Source organism: Macadamia integrifolia, chromosome 14, assembly GCF_013358625.1.
Source record: "Macadamia integrifolia cultivar HAES 741 chromosome 14, SCU_Mint_v3, whole genome shotgun sequence".
NCBI lineage: Eukaryota > Viridiplantae > Streptophyta > Magnoliopsida > Proteales > Proteaceae > Macadamia > Macadamia integrifolia.
This window is the reverse complement of record NC_056570.1, coordinates 21,750,309-21,762,990: the sequence shown is the minus strand read 5'-3', so window position 1 is coordinate 21,762,990 and position 12,682 is coordinate 21,750,309. Positions and strand designations below refer to the sequence as shown.

Below are 12,682 nucleotides of genomic sequence, written 5' to 3'. Positions count from 1 at the left end.
ACTCACTAGTCCAAAAATAAAATACTATAATAGAAAAAACAGAACACCATTATTTAACGTAAAATTGACGTGCTCATTAAATTTCAATTACCCAAAATATTTCTTATTGCATGAAGATTGAAGCAATTGTATTACTTGATAGACAATTCAGCAAAACCACCAACATAACTATTTGGTGACAATTTCATGTAATCCGTGTTTGATTACATTGAGCATGAATTTTTTTTTAACAAATAATAAAATCAAATAACATGTGATTTCTTATTAAAGACCTCGACAGAGGTCTTCCTCAGACAAAGCTTGCGCAGGACAGGGAGGAATTGGAAGTCTAAAGTGGCGGCAGAAAAGAATAAGCAAGGCCTCTCTCTCTCTCTCTCTCTCCCTCTCTCTCTCTCTCTGCATTCTCAATTTTAACTTGTTTATATTTATTATTATTATTATTATTATTATAATGTCTTCCTAGATTCCACCTTTCCAGTTTTTGTTAAAAAATCGAAGCCGATCAAAATCGATTTTTTTATTGGTTTAGTATTTTAGTTTTTGGGTTTCAGAAATCAAATTGACCAAAACCGGTTTTATTAGATCAAAAAAATAAAAGGATAAAAGATTGTCTAGCTAAGCCGATAAGCAACCGAAACCGGCTGTGCCAATTGTTATCTTTATTAGAAAAATAAATAAATAAACGAAAGTTTTTATTGGCCTAAAATGGGACCGAACTAGTATATCGAAATGCTTATAGAAACCGATTCAAACATACTCTTTGGAGTTAATTAGTTTATTTTTTTGTAAGGTTTTGGTGGTTCGATACTATGCCAAATCAAAGCCAAACCATTAAGAGTTAAGGTAAATTTTGGATTGTTGCTAGCTCGATCAATTTCAATCTGTTTCGAATTTTTCAATTCCATGAATGTTTAAACCGATTAGTATTTTTATCAAAAAAATAAATGATTAAAATTCAATTTTAGTTTTTTCTATTGGTTCAACTGATTCGGGCTGAAAATTTGATACTCTATTCGGATACCCTTACTAGCCCCCTCTCATAGTCTTATCCACAACTATATTATAAGTTTATTGAGGAAAAATGATAAATAAAAACCTACTATTCTGATCTGTAGGTAACTTCAGCATGTGGAGTCAATGAGAGAGTTTATAAGAAAATCTTCGATGCATGAGGTAACGGGTAATGTGGTCTTTTCACGTCTACTTACATGTAGGTGAAATCGTCTGGGCAACACGGCAAAGTTAAAAACCAGAAAAAAAAAAACAAAACAAAACTATCGATTTGAAATTGGGATTAGGTTAAATCAGGGGAATGTGATTTGACCAATGGCTGGGAATCCTAGTAATCACCCATTCACCCGTACTCCCACATGGTACTGGCGGCAACGCGTGGACATGAAATGACGGTCCTAACCCCACATTAGAGTGGCGGCAGGTACCATCACCTCACGTGTGGAGGACCTTCTGTGTCTCTCTCTCTCTACACAAAAAGAGAAAAGAAATTCTGCGGGATCAGAGGATGGGACTGTGACAACTATTATTATTGTCAATTTGGAAATGTGCTGTACTGATTTGATCAGTGAATTTAAAGGTTCACATTCACTGAATCAGTAGTGTAGGGCCTACCCTGAACCCCACTGATACACACCCACCGCAGTAAGCGAGCCCAGAGCAGTAGCCAGCTGCAGCGGCACCGCCACTGGCGGCACTGAAGTCAAGTCAGCCACCGCTCCCGCTGGATACGTTTGTTACCACTTTCTAAGACACGGTAACAACGACCAGTAGCCAAGGATGTCAATCAATAGTCATTGGTCCAACTCTCTCTCTCTCTCTTTCTCTCAGGGCTAGGTTTGAAAACACCCATATGGTGATTTTTTTCATTTTACCATTCCAGACGGGTATAGATCAGGTACTTGATTGTAGGGGTGTCAATTGTGGTCCGACCAATTAAATCGATCGGGGTCGATCATTTATAGATCGACTGGCCTGGACTATTTATTAAAATATCGGGTTTGAATCTGACCCATTTATAAATGGTCAGTCTCAATTTTGCTACTTGGACCATTGGACACCCGATCAAGACCGACCAAATAATGCCTGACCGAGACAGGCCTATTGTGCACCGACTTGGCCCGACCCTTTAATGATTGCAGAATACCTATTTTACACCCCAAATTAAAGAATAAAAACTAAAAAGTAAATACATGTTCACATTTTAAATAATGGTTATATTTGGTATCATTTATTGATTTATTGTCATTTTTTTGGGCTTGCAGGAGTGGGCTGGAATATAAGAGCACATTTTAAAGAGGGCCCGTTTAAAAACCGGTTAAAGCCCGTTTAACATTAAACATGTCCGTAGCCCGGTTAAGGCCCGACTAAAGCCCGATTATAGCCTGAGGCCGACCGACCGAATATAAAGTGTACCATGCCCTCAATAACTAAGCCCGATTAGTTAAATGGACGGACACGATGTAGCCTTTGAAAGTCTTCAAGCCTGATTAAGCCCGATCGAAACTGGACCAGCCCGACCGGTTGACACCCCTACTTGATTGTATCTCAGGCAACAATCAAGTTTCGTTCGTGATGAATATAACTCCTTTTAAAATTTATAGAAAATTTTTATAAAACGAATATATGATTAATAGTGACGTATAAGATTGAATGTTAAACAGTAAAGAGAAAAACATTTAAATGAATTTAATGTAATAGAAATAAAGTTTTTACGCTGAATGAATAGTAAAACTACAAAAATTTAGATATCTATTCATGATAAATTATGAAAACTCGATTTATATTCTAAGTGAAAGACTAACTAAACAAACAGTTGTTCACGATAATAATATGTAATGGTACTAGATGCTAAGTGCGATACCCCTCTCATGATGTCAAATTAACCAATATTGACTCTTTAGGGCGCACAACCCCTCCCTTCCCAAAGGCCAAAGGTGAAAAGCTTGGTACCCATGAAATTATCAACCCATTAACCCCATAAGTCCCTTAAGACATAAAATAGTAATTCCACAAACCATTTATAATCAATCTCAATAGGCCCTACCTACTAAGGTATTACCCCACACATTTCATGACGTCTGGTGTCGGCTGTTCTTTTAAACCAACTTTTTCCTGATTTAACCTAAAATTCTCTTCATTATTGAACCCAAGTCCTATGCCACAAGCAAACCAACCCCTCTCTCTCTCTCTCTCTCTCGCTCTCTCTCTTATCTGTAAGCATCACTGAGAATTTTACACGTTTATGGAGGAGCTCTTGCTCTTCATCATCTGGGCTTATTCTTATTTTACTGTTTTTTTTTCTAGAGAGAGAGAGAGAGAGATACCTTAAAATCCAATCCATTCCAATGCAAAAGCAGGACCAGATTTGCGTAAAATCCACTTTATTGCTTCGATCACCTTCCTGTGTTCTCTCTCTCTCTCTCTCTCTTTTGGAGTATTTCCATAACTTGAAACCTAAGCATGATTTTCCATCGATCAACCCTTTAAATCATTGGAAATATTTCTCGAATTTGCCACTATTGTACTGTCCAAGAACAGATCCTCCTTTATCATCTCTGGCTCCTAAGTCCTACCTTATCATGTCTTGAATCCTCCAGTTCATCAAGCAGAAGGGTTCTGTGAATCTTCGAGCTTGATCTCATTAGAAACTTGGGTTCTTTTGATCCATCATCCACCGAAATGGGGCGCCATTCTTGCTGTGTCAAGCAGAAACTCCGCAAAGGATTATGGTCTCCTGAAGAAGATGAGAAACTGTTCAACCACATCACTAGATTTGGTGTTGGTTGTTGGAGTTCAGTTCCTAAACAAGCAGGTATTATTCAATCTTCTTCATTTCTCAATTGTTCCCTTAATTTTTGAAACCCTTTGGAGAATAGAATTTGAGAGTTATATTCAAAGTCAAGGACTGTTCATGCAGGTCTTCAGAGATGTGGCAAGAGTTGTAGACTGAGATGGATTAACTACCTAAGACCAGATCTCAAGAGAGGGATGTTCTCCCAACAAGAAGAGGATCTGATTATCAATCTCCACGAGATTCTCGGAAACAGGTATTGACAAGTGACAACCCCATTCTATTGGAATTTTTAGAAGAGAGTAGTCCGATATGGAGACTTATAGGTACTTGGGTATTCTTGTCCCCTCCTTAACGGCTAGTTTTTAAGGACGAGTTCTATCCAAGTTCCTAACACATTCATAGATTGAAGAATGGGAAATCTCTTAATTACACTCTTTTTTGGAATTACAGGTGGGCTCAGATTGCAGCACAATTACCTGGAAGAACGGATAATGAGATAAAAAACTTCTGGAATTCTTGTTTGAAGAAGAAACTCAGGCAGCGGGGGATTGACCCAGACACCCACAAGCCCTTGTCTGAAATTGAAGCTCAAGATGAGAAGAAATGCAGAGAATTACAAGAACCCTACTTACAACCACCTCCACCCAAGAGACAACGAACCCTATCAAGTTCAGAACTTGGGACTGTAGTTGCCATTAACGATTCAAGCTTCTGTGATGCCAAGCCAGCAGTCTTTGATCCCTTCCCTTTGTTTGATTTCCAAGAGAGCACAAACAATCCTACGGGGCCTAACCACAACCTCCTCTATCAACAACACCAAGATTTTGTTGGTGTTCCACAGGAAAGCAATTATCCCACATCAGATCTGTCTACCATAACTTTTGATCAGAATCAGACTCAATTGGAGACGAACCCAAATTTTGGGTTTACTTCGATGCCTCGTCTAACTTCTTGCGATAATTTGACGGAGACAGATATTTCAGAGAATTCAATCTCTACATCAAGAATGAGTGGGTTGTTCTTCAATGAAGCAAGAGAGATCAGTTCAAGTAATACTAATAATTGTAACAATATGGGTGCAGTGTTCTCATGGGACTCCATGTTTCATCAGTTTCAGCTCAATGGGATAAAATCTGAAGAAATGAATCTACATTCATGGGAGGAAGAAGATCAAGATAGACAACAACAACATACACAGAGCCCAGAAGATTTTGGTACCTTTCCATTAACGTCACTTTCTGAGGATCTAACAGAGGCAAACTTCGATCTATTTGAGCAGATATAAGACTGTAAATTCGACACTGATTCCCACCGACCATAGAAAAAGAAAAAAAAAAGGAAATTCTCTTTTTGGGTTTTTTTTGGAATTTTCTCCCTATCCTTTTTTTTTTTTATCTCTCATGAACAGATACAGATGTTGACAGTACATGGAAGATCCTACTTAAAGAGATTGAGTTGGTGATCCTTTGAATTCCCCCCCTCTTTTTTTTTTTTTTTTTTTCAATTTTTATTTTCTAAACCTGTTTGTATACAGGAGGCTTGAAATAATTATGTTAGAGACATACAGTTTGTGTGAATAAAAGATTACTTTCTTTTCTTCTTCTTCTTCTTCTTCAATTCTTCAATTCTTCAATTCTTATTTTCAAAGATCCTTGTTCAGGAATCAACTGTAGTAAATTTCTGTTAAATTCTCATGAAGGGTTTAGTGTTGTTGTTGATGATGATTGGTCCTTTGAATATTAAATTAACAGAAAATTTAGTTGTGATCTCTTATGGTATCTCAATTTTTCTAGTTCAACTTCAATTCTAAGGTTATGAAGAAATAAGGTTGGGGGGGTTGGTGTTATGACTTTAAAGTTCAGAGCTGTGATTGTTAGTTTAGTTATATTTGGTACTTAGAATTATGTGGACTACAATATTCTTGACCACCTCCAGCATGAATGGTCGGACACGTGTGACCTTATCAAACCTAAATATATATTAAATTAATATATTATTGTTATTACATGATAATTCCTTCATCAATACATCATCACTGGATTATGGAAGGAGGAAACTGAAAGAGAGATTCCAACCACTCAATGTCTGTCTGCCTCTACAAATACAGCAAGGCTGAGGAACCTATATATGCCCTTTATATATTCTCCTTCTCATTCTAGATTTAGACATCTCAAAAATTCACTTTTAGTCGCTCATCATAAAGCTGGAAGCTATAGGTATAGTCATGCCATATCAGCCACTATGTCTGCCAGCATATACAAATCAGCATCAATGGACAGATAGGTTAGGGGTGCAACTGGGCGTGTTAGGCCGGATTTTTTTACAACCCTAGCTCAATCCTTGGTCCCCTTAACTTAACCTGAGTCCAACTCAGCTCAAGGTCCGACTGAAAAATCACAGTTCAGGCTTAGCCCAACTGACCATGATCGATTTTGATTGGGCTGAAATTAGCTCTATTATCTTGATTAACCCTGGACGTCCATATTCTTGTCATTTCAAGGCTAGGCAAGGCCAGCCTGGCCCATTGTTTGACATATGTATGATATTGCATATTATATAAAGGGACGGACTTGGCCCTTGGCCTCAGATTAAGCCCGATTCGACCCTTAGGCCTAGAAATCTCAACCTTGATTAATTTCGTTTGTTGAAAATCTAGCCTAGCTCCTGTTTGGACCAATGTGAGCTTCGTAGGGCTCAGGCTCACCGGATCAAACTTGCACCCTTAGGTTAAGTGATGATATCAGCAAAATGTCATAAGCATTTTGTCGCTTTATTTCAACGACTTTTTTCAACTTGTAAGGAGAAAGGAACCTTACCAAAAAAAAATTTATTTATAATGTAACCCTAAAAGGTGAGTTAATGGGTTATCATTTAAGTTGAGGTCCTCTTACAGTGAGCGTGTTCCCATTTGAAATAAGGTTCTCTTATGGTGAGTGAATCCCAAGTGGCTCCAAATTAAGTGGTCCTCTCTAACTCTTGTTATCCTATACTTAATTCCTCATATTGCAATAAAACTCTTCTTCATTTTCTATTTATTTTGCATTTTCATTTTAAACCGGATTGAAGTTCAGCCCAAATTTCATACTCAACTTCAATGAACATTTGTATTTTTTCTTTATTATTATTAGTATTTGTTTTTAAAAAGAAGCTGTTTTGGGGCCAATAAAGATGAAATTTTTACCTTAATATTTAATATGAAAAGTTTAAATAAATTTTATTATGAAAAAAATGAAAGAAAGATGCAATATGAGGAGTCAGTGTCATACACAAGGACACCTCTAATTGCATATTGCGGTCCATATATCCAGTGGTTACTATTTATGTTCAAAGTTTGAATATAGAGGTCATTTCCTAATAATGAAAGTGAGTACTTATGTATAAAATTGTAATTATATATATATATATATATTGTACAATACATTTAATACAAGGGTGATGTCAAGTTAATGCCGTACTATATAATGATAAGGAGAAGAGTTTTGTATGTGTTGTGCATGGTGCACGATCATGCACAAAGTTTGTTCGATGGGGGGATGAGGGTCTACGATGCACCCCCTCAACCTCATCCGAAGGTTAATACGGCTATGCACATAACCTTTTGTCCAATCTTTACCAAAATATAAAAAACCTTTTGCCTAGTGATAATAAGAAAATGAATGTCCTATAAAAAAGCACGTAATTTTACAATCAAGTGTTTTAAGTCATGTGAAGTACAGGTTTGGTTGAAATGGCTATTGCATTGATACTCAACCCTTATATTAGTCAATTTGTTAAGTTTTGGTTTTCATCTATGGACCATAATTAATTGTACTCTTCTTTTAAAAGAATTTATTTGCGGATATCGTGAGCTATACTTTCCTAGTTGTATTTATAGTTTGCAATAAAAGGTTGTCCAAGGCTCATTTTTCAGTTTTCAATTATATTCTACAGCTGTATTTAGAGTTAATGCAAATCGGTCGGGCCAAATTTGGGCTCCATTTTGAAACCACTTATGATAACTTGCTTGAGTTGTATTTTAATAGGCACACATTTTGGCTAACTATGGAATAAAACGTGTTTTGTGTTTGAAATTTATCATATGATTGGATAATGATGTAGACGACTTGTCTTGAAGATTTTAATGTAAAAAATTCCCAACAGATATTTAGGGTAATGTAACAAGCTTTACATAGAGTGGGCTTTTAAAGATACATTCACCCTATTTATATGGTATAATACATGTGTAACCTCCAATGCAATTTGAACATTAAACAAAAAGTGTAATTCCAAAGCATCCATTATATATTCCACAGTTTTATATTTATTATTGTTATTATTTTAAACTTCCTTTCCCTTAGGCTATGTCTGGTTGCAAGAGAAATTAGAGAGAAGGAAGTAAAATTTTCAAACTAAGAAAAGAAAATGATAATAATAATAATCATTACCTCCAAGGTTATATCTCAAATCATTCCGTATTTTTCTATTAAAATTTTCATTTTACCTTACATCAAAATCCCTTGGGTTTGAATTTTTTTTTTTTTTTTTAAGGTTACATATAAAAAAGATCCCACATGATTATATCACTATCTTCAATCATTTTATATTTGTTTATTAATTTTACTTTAGTTTCATCCAAATCCCTTGGGTTTGATTTTTGAATGCCAAAAAATATTTTTTTAGGTTTGAAAAAAAAATTTCACATCACTTCTCTTTAATTTCCCTTACAACCAAATGGAAATAAGATAAAGGAAGAAAAATGATATTTTTTACAAAATTAAAATGAAAACTTCACTAATCATTTTTTTTTTTAGATGATAATTTCACTAATCATTTTTAGTGGTTGTTAGGCTATGTTTGAAGGCCAAGAAATGGAATAAAATGGTATAAAAAATCATAATTATAAAATGATTTCATATGTGTCTATTTCTCTCCTCAAAATCAATTTTTTTTCTTGGCATCCAAATATAGTCTTTAATTTTGAGAAAAGGTTTGCTGCTCCACCCTTTTACATATTCCTTTATACCTTTCTCAGATAATAAACAGTGGGGCCTAGATTGATACTTTCTCTTTCACTTGTCAATTGGGCCATTATGAGAAATTCTCTCTTTTTTAATTCCAAGTGAAGACTCTTCAACAACAAGAGAGAGAGAGAGAGAGAGATTTCACCCACTTCAGTACTTGACTGTATCAGAGAATAAGATGTAATTCGGTTTTGTCTTAATGTAATGAATGACAGTTAGCATTTTAGCTTAGTGGGAGGGGAGAAAATGAAATCTGACCATGGGCCTTGGGCTGGGCTGTGTCTGGCCAATTGTGACATCTATGAATTATGCAGATTAATCATAAGAAATCAATGGTTTTCGTTAAAAGTAACAATCTTTCTCACCTGTGGCTATGTTTGGTTGCAAAAGAGATTGAATAGAAGGGAAATAATATTTTCAAGCATTTAGAAAATCTTCGTAATTATTACAAATCCGAAATTCTTATTTATTTATTTATTTTTGTATGTATTGTTTAAATAAAATTTTCAAACCTAAAAAGAAAATGTCCGATAATTATTAAAAGCCCTGCAACCACTCTCATTTATGTCATCTGAAATAGATCCGCAATCTAGAAGAACCTCCTTTTCAGTTTTTGGTAGCAATATTTTTTTTCTACGTGAATGTTTTGAAAAGATTTTTTCTTCTTTCTTTCAAATTTTGGTAGGTAACCTTAAGTATTAGAGCTGAACATCACTGATGCGTTATTTAAATTTATGATCCGAAGTCAAATTTGGTTAGGTGATGATGTTTGCCCTTTTCTTCCATGTGTGTGGTTCTAAAATCGATCGTTAGATGCATATATTTTGGGGGAAGAGTATTTAGCCTCCTGGTCATGGGGAATGGCTGGCTATATCCACTCACGACCGTACATGATTTTAATGATTAGCATTGTGTATATATCTACTGCATGTATGACTTCGCAATCCCTCAATTCAAGGGACAATTTTTTTTTTCCTGCAATACAGGCAGCAGGAAATTAATTGTAAGCACAGAAATGAAATCTTACTCCGACTAAAAAGGGTATTACTGACACCATAGGAGAAGGGAATTATTCTATTTTGACGTGGTGCCTACAATTAGGGGCACCAGAAAAAAATTTCTCCAATTGAAGAGCTTAAATACATTCCCTCTCCTACATTTCGCTTCCCAAAGAGAGTTCTTATTTGAACTTAAAAAACAGAAAAATCAAACAATCAAAAAAATGGGTTCCATTGAGAATAAGAGTACCACAATCATAAACAAAGATGAAGAGGAAGCTTGCATGTATGCCATGCAATTAGCCAGTGCTTGTGCCTTGCCCATGGTCTTGAAAGCAGCTGTTGAGCTGGACTTGTTTGACATCATTGCCAAAGAAGGTCATGGTGTGCATATGTCCCCTTCTGAGATTGCTTCTTACCTACCCACAAAGAACCCAGATGCACCCTTTGTGCTTGATCGTTTCCTCAGACTTCTGGCCAGTTTTTCCATCCTTAGTTATTCTTTGCAAGGCCACGATGATGCCCAAGTTGAGAGACTTTATGGTCTCACTCCTGTTGGGAAGTACTTCTTGAAGAACCAAGATGGAGGATCCATGGCTCCTTTGGTGCTTTTGAACCAAGGCAAAGTCCCCATGGAAAGCTGGTATGAATCTCTCCCTTCTTTTTTTTTTTAACGACGGGTATCCAGGCCTTTGGCTTGACTCCGTGGGCCTATACTAACCCTACAACTGTATGGATCGAGGGTTGAATGAGAATCATTCAACTTTTACTGACAGCAATGAAGAGCACTAAACTCCCTCGTGTGAGTGACCCAAGGTGTGTCTAGTGGGAGTCGAACTTAAACGTCCAAGTTTACGGTTCGTATCAAGTTCATTGCTCACCAACTGCAATACCCCCTTGGGTTCTCTCTCTCTCTCTCTCTCTAATGTTTTATTAATTATATGTTTGAATTCTTAATTTAGGTACCACATGAATGATGCTGTTCTTGAGGGTGGAATTCCATTTCACAAGGCATATGGAATGACATCATTTGAATACTTTAGTACTAAGGATCCTGGATTCAGTAAGGTTTTCAACAAAGGTTTATCAGACTACTCAAACATAACAATGAGAAAAATTGTTGAGATCTACAAAGGGTTTGAGGGCCTCAAGTCACTGGTTGATGTTGGTGGTGGGACTGCAGCAACACTTAATATGATTGTTTCTAGCCACCCTTCTATTAAGGGCATTAATTTTGATTTACCACATGTCATTAGAGATGCACCTTCTTATCCTGGTAATCACCCTTAATTGCCTTTTAATATTTCTACTACTAATAATCATTAACTTAGTTAATAATATTAATTACATGAAGTTCACCATTTTTATAGATTTAATAAATAACTATTCATAACATAATTATATATGGCAGGTGTAGAACATGTTGGAGGATGTATGTTTGGAAAATTTCCAAAAGGAGATGCCATCCTAATGAAGGTAATCCCAAGACCTACCACATTAAAAGGTAAGAGAATCCTGTCTGCTTGTGCGGCTACTGCACTAGCATGCAGGCCAATGAGAGGTCAAGCAGAGGCATCTGGGAAAGGGATTAGCATGATCTTTTTGCGTCATCCGCCTGTATCTATGTGTAGATCCACACAAGAGGACAGGGTTCTTTTCTCCCACATCAAATTAGAGTATATTAATTAGTCCCCTAATAACATGTGAAACGTTTAACCTTAATTGATAGGGATCTACGATATAAGTAAATTATTTACAAAACAGGTAGGTTTGCCCTTTCTTTTTACAACTAATTGTCATGTAAACTTACTTGCTTTATTATTATTATTTTTTTTATTTCATAGATCTAGGAAATTGTCGTCAAATCTAATTACAAAAGAGATGAAAATCTCTCTCTGAAACCACTTGGAAGCTAATTAACTAATAACAAGTCCATATATAACTAAACTTGCAGTGGACATGCCATGATTGGGATGATGAAAACTGCTTGAAGATTCTGAAGAATTGCTATAAAACAATAGAAGATGATGGGAAAGTTATCCTTATTGAATCAATAGTTCCAACTGCACCTGAGCCAAGCCTTGCTGCAAAGGTTGTCTTCCAACTTGACAATATCATGTATGCTAATACATGCGGAGGGAGAGAGAGAACCCAGAAAGACTTTGAAGCCTTAGCCAAGGGAGCTGGATTTGCAGATTTCCGAGTGGATTGTTGTGTTTTTAATAGTTGTGTCATGGAGTTACGTAAAAAGATTTAAGATTTTAAGTTTTTCTATAGCCTGAAGAAGACCTTATTTGAGGGTGATCTCACATGTATGAAATAAGCACTTCTCCATTTTTCTTAGGAATAGTTTTGTAAATTTTCAACTACGTCAACTTTTATATATGGGGTTCGTGTATAATGTAACCTTTCGTGGTGGGTGAGTATCATTTTTGGGTAAGTCAATCCCCATTTGAGTTCGAAGTTTTCTTGTAGTTAATGATATCCAGCTTGGATGAGTGAATCCCCAAACAACCCCAAAGTTAAATGGTCTTTTTTAACTCTTGTTATCTTGTATTTTTTTTTTTGGTTCAATTTATTATAAAATTCTTATTTAATTTTTCTTACATTTTCATTTTGAACCATATCACTAGGAATGTTTGGATCCAAATCCAACCAAAATTTCAATTTCAAGTTTAGTTAACATTTATATTTCTTTTTATAGAGAAGCTGTTTGGACAATGTGCATTATGGTTATTGTAAATATACTATTGAATATAGAGGCCATTTTCCCCATATATAAAAAAAAATTGAATTTACAAAACTGCCCCTTTATTTCAAGTCAGTAAAAATGTTTCTAAGGGTATATAAAATGATTGTGAAATGAGTTCATTCAC

At 35.7% G+C, this 12,682-nt stretch overlaps 2 protein-coding genes across 2 annotated transcripts; both read left to right on the top strand.

Moving 5' to 3' along the window:
• Nucleotides 1-3,207: 3,207 nt before the first annotated feature.
• Nucleotides 3,208-5,405, top strand: LOC122061428 (transcription factor MYB92-like). The gene is made up of 3 exons (XM_042624678.1): nucleotides 3,208-3,826; nucleotides 3,932-4,061; nucleotides 4,259-5,405. Exons 1-3 carry the CDS (start codon nucleotides 3,694-3,696, stop codon nucleotides 5,091-5,093), a joined length of 1,098 nt encoding a protein of 365 aa, XP_042480612.1. The 5' UTR covers nucleotides 3,208-3,693; the 3' UTR covers nucleotides 5,094-5,405.
• A 4,617-nt stretch (nucleotides 5,406-10,022) lies between these two features.
• Nucleotides 10,023-12,320, top strand: LOC122062008 (caffeic acid 3-O-methyltransferase-like). Its single transcript, XM_042625629.1, has 4 exons — nucleotides 10,023-10,449; nucleotides 10,769-11,082; nucleotides 11,218-11,282; nucleotides 11,761-12,320. The coding sequence occupies exons 1-4, from the start codon at nucleotides 10,031-10,033 to the stop codon at nucleotides 12,061-12,063; spliced, it is 1,101 nt and encodes a 366-aa protein (XP_042481563.1). The 5' UTR covers nucleotides 10,023-10,030; the 3' UTR covers nucleotides 12,064-12,320.
• The last annotated feature ends 362 nt before the right edge of the window (nucleotides 12,321-12,682 follow it).